The 12507-nt window shown below is 46.4% G+C and overlaps 1 protein-coding gene across 2 annotated transcripts in view; it reads left to right on the forward strand.

Annotated features, from left to right (window-relative positions):
- PLPP4 (phospholipid phosphatase 4) overlaps positions 1–12507 on the forward strand; it is a 124425-nt gene that overhangs the window by 98233 nt on the left and 13685 nt on the right. For both annotated transcript variants that reach the window (XM_036898976.2, XM_036898974.2), the window contains one exon: positions 11806–11976. In XM_036898976.2, coding sequence (XP_036754871.1) covers positions 11806–11931 — 126 coding nt within the window. In that variant the 3' untranslated portion in view covers positions 11932–11976. The remainder of the gene's footprint in view (positions 1–11805; positions 11977–12507) is intronic.

Genomic DNA, 12507 nt, shown 5'->3' on the forward strand with positions numbered 1-12507 from the left:
ACCTGGGCATGTGCGGCTTTAGCCCTGAGACTGGGAGGCAGGCTGTTCTCTTCAGTAATGAAAGCAATGGCCCAGCATAGCTCAAGACAGAACTGTGAAGTCAGTGTGGTGCTCCTTTGCCACTCGTGCAGGACTGAGACCATTTGACAGGGCTGTGTGGTCAGCCTCCATGCCTCTTGGGAGCTGCTCCTCTTAGCTTGAGTCAAGCGCCTCAGGGGTGGCGTGCCCCTTGATGCCCAGCCCATTGCCTTCTGTGTAGGAAAGCCCAGTGTGTCCTCCCGTGGCTCTCCGCTAACATCACTCCACAGACACATCCACCACACCGCTGCCTCCAGACGCGTGGGCATTTTCCCCCACCAGATAGTTCTCTGCTGGGTGTCCTACAATTTAACTCAGTTCTGATCCTGTCTACCTGAAAATGGCCTCAGATCCTGCAGGTTAGGGGCTCAGTGCCGCAGGACTGTTCCACATACTTCAGATACCAATTGCAAGTCCAGGCTGTCACCTGTGCTTCTGATCCACTGGCTACAAATCTGAGGTTCCCGAGACTCCTTCCTTGGCTTTGATGAATTTGATAGAGCAGCTCACAGAACTCAGGGAAACACGCTTACCAGTTCACCATGAAATGGTATGATCAAGGGTACAGATGAAGAGTCAGATGAACAGATACTTAGAGCAGGGTGGGGAAGGTCTGAGCACAGGAGTTTCTACCCCATGGAACTGGGGTCACAGCCCAAGTATGTGGATGTGTTCATCGACCTGGATGCTCTCCCTGTACTTTTGGGTTTTTATGGTGGCTTCACCATGTAGGCATGATGGATCATTAACTCCATTTCTAGCCCCTCCCTCTGCTCTGGAGAATTGGGTGGGGGTGGGGAGGGGCTGAAAATTCCAAGCATCTAACCCGGACTTAATCTTTCTGGTGACCAGCCCGCATTTGGGAGCCACCCAGGAGCCCACCTAGTTGCCTCATTAGAACAAGAGATGCTCCTAGCACTCCTACCACTTAGGAATTTACAAGGGTTTTAGAAGCCCTGTGCCAGGAACCAGGGAGAGAGACAAGTATATGTTTCCTGTTCTCTCACACTCTCTTCCTGGATGGGTGGTGGTCTGTTCACGGCTGCTAGGGGCAAGTTGGAAGGGTTGTTTTTCCCTAGCAAATTCTGCATGCAGGTGGTGTGACAGGTCATGAAAGCCAGGTGCAGTTGAGGTCACTTCCTTAGGAGACAGCTGGGCAGGAGCAACCATTCCTGGAGTCCGTGCACCCCATGCAGAGGCTAATGAGATGGGCACACTGGGCACATTAATGGCTAGTGCCTTTTTAGTTGTTTCTCAGACATGTGCCTTAGTATTCAGATCTTGCCATCAAATGCATGTTCTGTTAAGGCCTTTGAAGGTAAAATAAAATTAGTTTTCATTACAATGTTATCTTTATCTGAATTCCGCCCATGCTTTTATCAGCTCCCCTAATGATATTATGGAAATAGGTCATTTCTCCATTTTGAAGACTTATTCTTGCATGTGTATTTCAGATCATTGTGGCATATAATTAAAATGGAAAAAAGCAAAAGTTATCCTGGGGATTTAGACCTGCTGTAGAGTAGGGTGCTCTGCTCAAACCACCCACAATCTGGATGACTGTTCACAGCTCTCTCTAGGGTGAGGAGTAACATTTAAGATTTCTAATAAGAATTTTTCATCCAGCAGTGTGGGGTGTATGGGGGGGGCAAAGTGACTCTGTCATTTAAAAACCCTTAATCCTCCTCTGCTGTTGCTTCGGCCCCTTTCCGAGATCAGCGCCTCTGGGGACTGACGACAGAGCTGCCATGTCCTTCCCCCAGAGCCAGTCCCTTCCCTGTGGCTCGTGCCCCCCCTGCACTTCCTGTGCATCCCGGGTGGGTTCTTTTTCTCCGGACAGAATCCCCTGTGGGGATGCGGTCGGGGGTTACTCGGGGAGCCTACGTGGTAGTCTGCCTTTTCTGTCTGCGTTTCCTGCCTCTGGCGTTTGCTTTCAGACTATGAGCCTTTGCTTCCTTTTCCTTTTCCCCATTGCTCATCCTCAAACAAGGCTGTGCCGCCATTTCCATCATGAGATGGAAATCTCATCCGACCCAGGTAGCTAAGCTATCACCTTGCCTGGAAGCAAGAGATGAGGGGCATGACCGTCCCTGGCCAAATATGTCCTTCTGTCCCCAAGGATGTTGGCCTGTTGCCAGAGTACCTAATGGAATCCAGTTGTGTTTGTGGAATGAATGAATGGTCTCCACCATTTCTATGTTCACTCAGTCACCATATGTTGGTGACTTCTCCTGCCAGCAGTGAGCTGGGTCCCAGGGCTTCAGTGGTGACCCGATTGACACATACTTATAGGCAGCATAAAAACAAGCAGGCAGTGAGCAGTGCTATAACTGTAATCATGCTAAGAAAAGCTGCTCTTTTTGGCTCTATGTAGAAATCACTTACAGTTTCTTAAGGGCTACACTGAACTTTGGTAAATAACTTGGCTTTTCTGCGCCTACATTTCTCATCCATAAAATGGACCTACTACCTATGTCGTTGTGGTGTTCCGGGGATGAAGTAAGGCCAGGTAATGAAGTCTTCTAGCACAGTGCCTGGCAGGTGGGGGGCCTGCAACACCTGACTGTCCTTCTGATGGAATGCTCTTGCTACCCATTCAAGTTGCCAGATTTCTCTTTTCTTCTCCTCTAGTTCACTGAAGTGCTACTCACCTGTCTATACCTTAGACCCTTGGAATCTTGTATTGCCTCCCTTTCTATAGCTTCACCCTCTCTGAACTCTGAGAGCAGCCCACATTGTTCCCTGGAGTCTAGCCTAGGTATCTGGGATGGATTTCTCTTCTGAAGGTTCCAGGAGGATTCTGGGGTCATCCTTGTAGGAACAGCACAGGGAAGTGTGTTGTGTGAAGGAGGGGAGTGGGGAGGGAGAGGGAGGGAGGGCCGCTGTGCACATGTCTGGAGAAGGGGTATGGTCAGGGGGAATTCAGACCCCAGCTCACCTTCCTCCCATTATTCTGAGCCAGTGCCTGATCTCACCCTTCTCCACCACTGGGTGCACCCCTGCCTTCTTTTGTGAAGGGTGAAGACCCTTATTATTAGGTCTTCAGCCCTTCATTCTGTATGTACATTAATTGAGCACCTACTGAGTTCAGGCACAGGGGCACAGCTTCTGCCCTCACAGAGTTTAGAATCTAGGACAAGAGAGAAGGACCTAAATAAAGAGTGGTGGCAAGTGTCAGGAAGGACAGACACTACAGCATGAGAATCTGCCGTACCTACTGGTGGGGCCCCGAATGGCCTCTAAGGAAATGACATTTAAACTGAAACTGGAACAGAGTGAACAGGAGGAACTAGGCAGAAAAAGGATGCCCAACACGTGGGTCCCTTCGAACCCCCAAGAGTACACATTGTCTGGTCCAGTTTCCCTATTATCCTACCATTCCCTCCTTTCATTAATTTGTTCATTCATTTGTATTTACTGAGCATCATTGATGTGCCTGACACTGATATAGGGTATGTCATGGCAACCGATGTGGGCACCGCCTTGGTCACGGGGCCACACTGCATCACGGAGCTCCCATTCTCATTCTGTCTTTGTATGTGCATTTGCTTTGTTTCCTTTTCCATGTTCTCAGATTCCTGGTGAGGCAGCATGGTTTTGAGAAAGGGCCTAAACAGAGAAAGCAGAGGGGAGGGAAAAGACACAGACCTCCTTGAGGGCCTGATGCACGTCGGGCACTCTGCCCAGCAGCTCACGGACGCTCTCTCATTGGTTTCCCCACTTGCTCTGCTGGACAGCTGTGGCTTGTCCACTCCACAGGTGGCAAGCCTGAGTTTTAGCGGTTCAGGACCTTGCCCTCAGTCACACAGAAAGGGCATACCCCAGGTGCATACCCAGGGCCGCCTGGCTGTGTTACAGGAGCACTGTGCTTAGATCCACCCTCCTCCTCTGAGCAGCTATAGGTTTCAGTAATTTCCACACCTTGGGGGTCGTATCTACCAGATCTGCCTGACTACCTGGCCTCCATCAGTGGGGCCAAGATGATTCCTTCCATCCCTGTGGCTCAGACAGTCGAGTGCTATTGGCTCCAAGCCCCAGGCTCAACCTGCCTTCCCTTTGGTGCTTAGGACCCACCCCATCCCCTTTGTCCTAGCAGGTGGTTTAAGCTGCTCACCAGCCCAGCAATATTTGTTAAAGCTTAAGGCCCATGGTATTAGAGGAAGTAATTCTACCTGAGACCAACAGCCATTCTGACCCTGCCTAGAATTGCAGGCAACTTTACTGCAGGTTTGAATGAATTTAACCCCTGAATTCCAGATAAGTGAAATTATCTTACACTCCCTTCCCTCTGTCTGTCTCCCAGGCTCCAGTCCTATTGCTTCCATGGAGGTTCCTTTGTTACTCCAGTTCTCTTCCCAAATAAAACTCCTCCAGAGCAGGAAGTGGGTCTTTTATGCATCTTCCCATCACTAGCATCCGGCAAAATCCCTGGCACAGAGAGGATGTTAATAAATAGGTGTTGGGAGGATGGATGCCGGAATGGATGATAACAGCATACCATGGGGCCAAGTTCTTTCCATTCAACACATTTTTATTAGGGGCTGCTAATTGACAATCAGTATGTAAGACTAGATACAAGAGTGAAGAAGGCGGTGTAAGACCTGCCCTAGTGGCGTTACAGTCTAGTGGGATCTATGTCTACCTAGCCATACGCATGCAAAGAAAAGGAATTATGTGTACATGCTTACTAAGATATATCAGGACCCAAATCCTCTCCCCACATTATTTACTGGGATTAATTGATACTTTTGAGGTTGTCGAGTTACATTGATTGTGATGAAGTCTTGTCCTTAAAAGAAATTTTAAAGGAATCATTGGTGTGAGATCCATATTTCAAGGATTTTGAGAATTCTCTTCATTCCAACAAAGAGAGACTTTTTGTCCTATATCAGAGCAAAACAGTGTCATAGCTGCTGAATTGGAAAGAAGGTGAGCTTAAAAAAAAAAAAAAGCCACTGGCTCCAGAATCTAATAATGCAATTTTCATCAAAATTTTCCATTGAAATTGTTAAGACTGGTTGGGAAGCTAAATCAGGTGTTAATGATCTTCTATTGATAATTCCATGAAGAATAAATAGCTGTCTTTCCTTAAAACTGTTGAATGGTTTCGGCTGTAGATGCACTGTGGGCCCACATTCTCTCTGATCAATACCTTAGAGTATTAATGAATAGAGCTCGTCATAAAAAGAAAACAGAACAAACATCTTAGCTAGGCCAAACTATGAATTGACAAATTATGAAATTGAAACTATGAATGAGAAACAAGTCATATTAAAGGACTTGGGGCCATGGCGACATTAAAGTAGGTTCTAACACAGTGGAACTTCTTTCTTTGGAATCCTAGGAGAAAAGCTGTATTATAAGTCACTGAAGACAGGAGTGGCCCCCTGGCTGTCAGACCTTCTCATCTGCAGGTATTCTGCGAGGAGGGATGGGAGAGATACCTCCACTGGCTCTTCTCACTGAGTCTTCTTTGTTCATTCTACCAGCTAAGATTATTTTACATCTACTGAGAGCCTCAGGGGCTATGGAATTATAACAGCCTGAGAGTTTCACTCTAGAATTCTTTCTAAGCAAGCATGCAGTTATACAACTAAAGAGCTGCAGATTGCAGGAGTAGACTTTGTGAAGTCATCTTCTTTCTGAATGGAACTTTCTGGAAATTTCCATAACAGCTGCTACAACCCAAAGTGTTAGGCAAGTGATCACTTGGTGCCAAACACTGTGCTAAGCATTTTACAATTCCTCATGAACTGATCCTCAAGATAACTTTGTGAGTTAAGTGCTACTCACGCTATTGTATAGATGAGGAAACTGAAGCCCTGAGAGGTGAGCTCACATGGAGGTTAGTAGCAAAGCTGAGTGCCACGTGCCTTCTCTTTGCCCACCCTCTTCAACAGCACACACTACAGGTCTTCCCTGACTTAGAATGGGGTTATGTTCTGATAAACCCATTGTAAGTAGAAAATACCATTAAGTTGAAAATGTATTTAATATGCCTAACCTACTGAATATCATACTTTAGGGCATTTATATTGGCCTACTTTTGGGCAAAAACATGTAACTCAGCCTATTTTATAAGGAACTGTTGAATAGCCCATGTAATTTATTGAATACTGTACTGAAACTGAAAACAGATGATGGTATGGGGACAGAGTGGTTGTCAGTGTATCAGTTGTTTGCCCTCGTGATTGGGAGTCGCGGATCGCTGTCCTGCCTCCTCACAAGAGAAGAGTGTACTGCATATTGCTAGCCCAGGAAAGGATCAAAGTTCAGAATTCAATGTATGGTTTCTCCTGAATTAGCATAAAGCTTTTGCATTTTCGTGAAGTTGAAAAATTGTAGAACCTCGTAAGTCGGTGGTCATCTGTAGCCCCTACTCTTGAATGGATTATTTAGTCCCCGTATATCCTGCATGACTTAATTTGTGTTGCTATTGGTTTAAACAAAATCACCACAAATTTACTAAGTGCTTCTTTGCTCTACTGTGGAGAGTAGGCATGAGCTGACATGTTTGATTTTCAGCTCAGGCTTAGAGGGTTATTTAAACAGTCTACAATCAGCAGCATTGGAAGGCGGGGACTTGAGTGAACTCTCACACTGGTAGCTCGCAGACTCTGCCCTGTTGGCCAACAGAGAAGTTTTGTTTGGTCCACACTGTATTAATTTTTGATTAGTTGTTAATATTTTTAAATGGAAACATTTCCCATAAATATCAGGGTTTCCTTCTTCCATCAGAAGATCAAAACCTGTGGAACACAGAGCCCACATTTCTACATGGCAACCCCAGCTGCAGTGGATGCAGTGCTGTATCTTTAAACAGACCATGATGTCCATTTCACCCTAGTCCTCACCACTCCCAATTGTCTCTCAGCAGGGAGTCCAGGTGTTAGTTGGCATCTATCATCACAAATGGGCCATTGATTTTTTTTCAGAAAGTAAAGTATCTCTTACCTGAGTGTCTAGAAACAGTACATTAATAGAAGACAGAATAAGAGGGCTTTCTGTTACAAAAAGTTGACTTCAGTGTCCAGCTGTTTTCTCATGTTTGCTGTGTGTCTGGCCTCCATGGGCTTAACGTGGTGGCCCATTGTGGCTCAGCCTATCATTGTACAGAACAAACTGAGGCCCCAGAGAGGAAAGTGACTTGCCCAAGATCATGTATTCAGTCTGTGACAGAGCCAAGACGGAACCCGGATCCCTGACTCCCATCAGCACTCTCCTGCTTGGAGGGGTCTGCAGGTTGCTGACCAGGCACGCCTGTTCTCATGTCCATGGCCTTGATGGTCTGGCAGAGGTGACATCCTCCTCAAAACATCCTTCAATATTAAGATGTATTCAGCCACCTAATGTTGCCCTTCTCTCTTTTGAAGATGAAAATACTAACTCTTTGGGCCTCGTAATATGGACAGTTTGTGAAGATTACCTCATCAGGGTGCGATTTCATTTTCAGTGACAGGAATGATCAGTTTGGGGAGATTTATTACAATTAGCAAAAGTGAAAAATACAACACAAAAAGCAGGGTCTGTCCCCTTGATTCTGGTCTCATTTATTTTTGAAGCTTTGTCTTTTTTTTTTGTGCCAACCTTCTTATTTCTTGCAATCATTGGGATCCAGAGGCCTTCCACTTGGTTTAAAAGTCAACTTGGGAGGAAAGCAAACCACATTATTTCACTATGCCAGGTCAATAAGTAGACCTTTATTGCAACGGGAGAGCTGTAAACTTGTGGCAGTCATCTGCATAGCCTGGAAGAAGAATCAGTGCTTCCCTTTCCCTGCAAACAGGCAGGCAGGTAGTGCTGTTTATGGACCAGGCCTGGAGTCTCGTCCTGGGCCAGCAGCTTGTACTGTGATACTTTGCTTGTCTATTCCCATTGACAACCACCAAGTGAGCGCTGGAAGTGACAGAAACAGGGTGGGGAACCCATCCTCTTTCATCTGCTCCCTCGTTTAGAGGCTCCAAGAGTATCTTTGCTTTCCACAGCCAGATCAACATATAAATATTTACCATCAGCTGCTTCTAGCCAAGAAAACCTGCTACAGGCTCTGATAGCAAGGGGCATATGCTCTTCCGCACAGATCACTGTGAACACGTCTGTGTGTGTGTGTGAGTGTTTTACACTCTGGAGAGCAAATGAACAAGTTCTGAACCCCAAGGACTGGGAACTGTCAGTATCCTTTACCCTGCTGGCTTCGGAGCGTTCTAATCATATTTCTGTTGTTAATAATTTAGCTAAGTGTGAATACATTTATCCTATTTAATAATCCCTATCTTCTAAAATGTCCAGTGCTCTGAATGCTCTGCCCTCAGTTCCATTTCTTAACCATGTGGGAAGCGAGGGCTGTGTTTGGGGGAAAGAGTCACTTGGACTGAACATCATCTCGCTTGCTCTGCACCAGCATCAGAAGCATTACAGCCTCTGGGGCCTCAAATGCATGTTTCTTTGAGCAGAGGATAGGGTGTAGTTTGACTAGAGTTGGAAAGCATTTCCTTAAGAAAACTCCCTGTTTTATTTTCCTCCCAGTTGAATTTGAATCTGAGCGTTGATGGGTTTGGGGATCTCAGAGCTGGAAAGCTAAGGAAGATTACATCCTGGTCTCAAATCCCCCAATCACACAGGAAGAGGTGGCAGAAAAAATGTAGGATCAGATAATTTCAGTATGGTTGGGAGAGCCTTATTCTTATTCAGATGGTATTTGGAAGAGCAGGAATGCAAAGCACCCATGCCATCCAAAGTTAGATGTGCCTCCCGAGTCAGAAGGAAGTGCCTTAGAAGCCCTTTGCCAAAGGACATTATGCTGGTTCAATAACTGTATGTCAGTGAGAAAGTGACAAGCATCAACCTGGAGTCTACCATGTCACCTAGAAAAGTTAGGCACACTGTGCTGCTTTAAAAATACTGCCCTGAGGCCTGGTAGAATGTGTTAAAGAACACTGGCTGCTGCCCGATGCCCAGAGGATGTAGACTGTAGAATTCAGCCTTTAGAAATATCTTTGAATTGCTCTGCCTTTTCAAAGAAGCACGTGCTTCGACACTGTCAAGGGCTGCAGTATGGGTCCCACTGCATGGTAGAGAAGACATTTCACCTGCTCTCCAAACATGAGCCACAGATGTCTGCCCTGAAAACTGGCCAAAGTTGGCCAAAGTTGAGTTACTGGGGAGCAAGGAGGTGATCCAGGGTGGGCCGAGGGTCTGACCTTGGGCCATCTGCCCCGGTACTTGACCTTGGAGGGTTTTCAGTAGCCTCTTCCCCTGCCTGTCTTGTGAATGTGCCTGGAGGCTCGGATGGCAGTGGTTGCTTGAGCTGGGGCTCATCTGTCTGAAAGTCTCCAGACCATTTATGGGTTTATGTGCAGATTGCTGCTCCATATCCACTCTGCACTCACTGACCCCTTTTTTTTTTTCCTGTTTCTTTTCCTAAGAAATGGCAGTTTGGCAACACTCAGGGCTGCCTCTCCTATGATTGAAATCTTGGAGATTTTTCATCCATAACCCTACAAAGCCCAGGGCAGTTCTTTTCTGCTTCCCACATTCAGTGTAATTAGGTGTTAGACTTGCTAAACTGTCTGATTTGACTGAAGTCCATTACTCCTCACGTAAGAGCTCAGGATGAGGCCAGTACCCATCGGAGCCGACTGTCCAGCCTCCCCCTCCCACTCTGATACCTTGGGGGAGAGTAATTGGATAGAAGGAACAGAGCAAAGTGGGAGAGGATGGGAAATTAAGAACCCGTTGTGCTTGCTGGGACAGTGGCCAAACGAGGGCACTTTGAAAGGCCCTGTAAATCACTTAAAGGTCTTACATCATAACAAACAGTCTAGAACAGGCCTGGGCAATGAAGTTTCTCACATTTCTTACTTTAAACAGAATTAGTCAATGTATGTTGGCACAGCTCTGCTGTTTGAGTGCTGGTCATTATTCAACTATGTTTAAGTGCTTCATTTTTATTCCTGAGATAAACCCACTTTAATATTCTGTTTAAAATAGAAGAAAAATATGCTACCTTGTTTAATTTGGTTGCTGAAAAAGTTCTTTGGTACAAGCTATGTTCAGACCTGGGGGATCCCTTTGAAGAAGGCACATTATTATCAGAGATCATTTGTTTAAAGCTGCAGGTTACTCATTTGTATGTACCATAGCCATGATTATATTGAGCCTACAATTTGGGGTCCTGCTTTTTTCACTGAATGTGGTGTCTTAAGTATTGTCCATAGTGCTGCATAATCACAATAATTTTCATGGCTGTATCATAGTCTGTTGAATGGAAATATCACAGTTTCCTTCTCATTGCTTCTGCATTGATCACTTTAATTTTTCTTAATCATTAATAACTTCATGCAAAAAAATATCTTCTAGATCCCCCCCATAGTTTTATATTATTTCCTTACGATGGATTCTCTGAGATTTCTTACAAAGAGGATGAGGATGTTTTAGGCCAGGGCCTCTCAGATTTCAGGGTGCAGGAGGTCCCTTGTGGATCTTGTGAAATTCAAATGCTGCTTAGTAGGTCTGGAGCAGGCCTGGGATTCTGTGTTTGCAACAACTTCTGATACTGAGATTGCTGCTCGAGCTTCAGGTGAGACCTAAGGTCCTTGGTGTCTTGGCACTTACTGTATTGATAAACACCTCTTTACCAAGTCGCTATGTGGGCTGGTTACCTAAGACCTCTGCCAGTCAGGAGTATGTTTGAGTCAAGGGGAAAGTTTTGATTAGGCTGGTGTCCAGAGATGGTAGATACTGTAGAACCTGACTTCAACAAAAGCACCTGAGCTCAGTCCTGGCTGCCATGAGAATCACCTGGGAAGTACACACACAATACACATGCACATGGGCATGTGCACATGCATGCACATAACACTCCAGACCAGTAGACCATTACAACCAGAATGTCTGGCAGCAGGACCTGGCTACCAGTATTTTTTAAAGCTCTGAGGTTTTAAAGGTGAACATGTGTGACCAGGATTGAGGACCATGGTTCTAAGCCCACAAAAGACCCCCACCTTAAATTTCACTGAGTTGCAACTGTGTTTTAGATCTGACTGGATGAAAAGCTTGGGGATTACCTGTGCTACATCCAACCTCCACACTTTTGATGATGGATTTAGCGTAGCCATGGGTCATCTTTGCAATTCTAAAAATCAATAACCAACAGCCCTAATTTCTAAGAGGAAACAAGGAATTTGTCATGAGTTGGCTTCTCCATCAAACCTCCTTCTCCATAGCATTTGCTGGTCCCATCCTACTGAATGCCACTTAGTCCCAAACCCCTTATTTTCCCTCACCCTTCAAATCTAAGCAGTCATCCCAATCTCTTGTTCTGTTATGCACTTTTTCCTTATCGAATGCAACACATTATATTAAAATTATCTGTTAGCATTGCCATGGCTTTCAATGAGACCATGAGCTTCTTGAGACCAGAGATGGCATCTGATGCATCTTTTTATATCCCCCCCACCCAGAACAGGCAGGTCTAGCCCACAAATCACTGCTGAATGAATGAATGAAACAGGCTTTGGTCACATGCAGGCTGGAAGGTCATTCTCACCGTGGAAAGCCTCATACCAGCGTGGTTCTAACAAGAGCACAGATTGCCTGGATGGTGACTGGTGCCAACATGGCCTTGGCCCTGGAGGTGTTCAAGATGGCAGACAGGATGCCCAGGATGCCCTATGTCCCTGCCACTCATTACCTGCTAGAGTAACACCTGCTGTTTCTCTTTGGCAGTTGCCTTTTCGGGCCTTGGCTTCACGACGTTCTACTTGGCTGGCAAGCTGCACTGCTTCACCGAGAGCGGGCGGGGGAAGAGCTGGCGGCTCTGCGCTGCCATCCTGCCCCTGTACTGTGCCATGATGATCGCCCTGTCCCGCATGTGTGACTACAAGCATCACTGGCAAGGTGAGTCCCTGCCTGGGCCTGCCCGGTCCCCAGGGCAGCTTCACACTCTCCTGGAGGGATGGGTTGAAATGCACCTTTTCAGGGAGAACTCAGCGCGCACTGTCAGGAGTCGGAAATGGCAGAGCAGATACAGTTTTAAAGGAAACATGACTGTTAAGTGAGTTCGGGCCTCCGTTATGCCCTTGCTGGGGACAGATGGGTAGCTCTCTTCTGCCTTCATGTTTAGGGCGACTGCTTGAGTCCTGCCAGGGGGGCAGGCCCTTGGCCTTGGAACCAGTTGTGACTTCCCTGCTGGAGTGCTTGCCTCAGTCCTCGGGCTTGGTGCCAAGTGGTTTTGGCTCCTTTCATTTCTCACATCCATCTCACAAGGACATATTTTGCAGTGCAGATGCCCTTCCGAAGGCGGGGTTCAGCCCAGGGATCAGTCAGTCACATGCAGTGTTCCGAGCAGCCGCTACAGGGCTGGGATGAGGCTTACCTGTATATATAAAGTCCTCGGGTATCTGGGAAAAGTTAAAATAACACAAAACC

Source organism: Manis pentadactyla, chromosome 8, assembly GCF_030020395.1.
Source record: "Manis pentadactyla isolate mManPen7 chromosome 8, mManPen7.hap1, whole genome shotgun sequence".
Taxonomy (NCBI): domain Eukaryota; kingdom Metazoa; phylum Chordata; class Mammalia; order Pholidota; family Manidae; genus Manis; species Manis pentadactyla.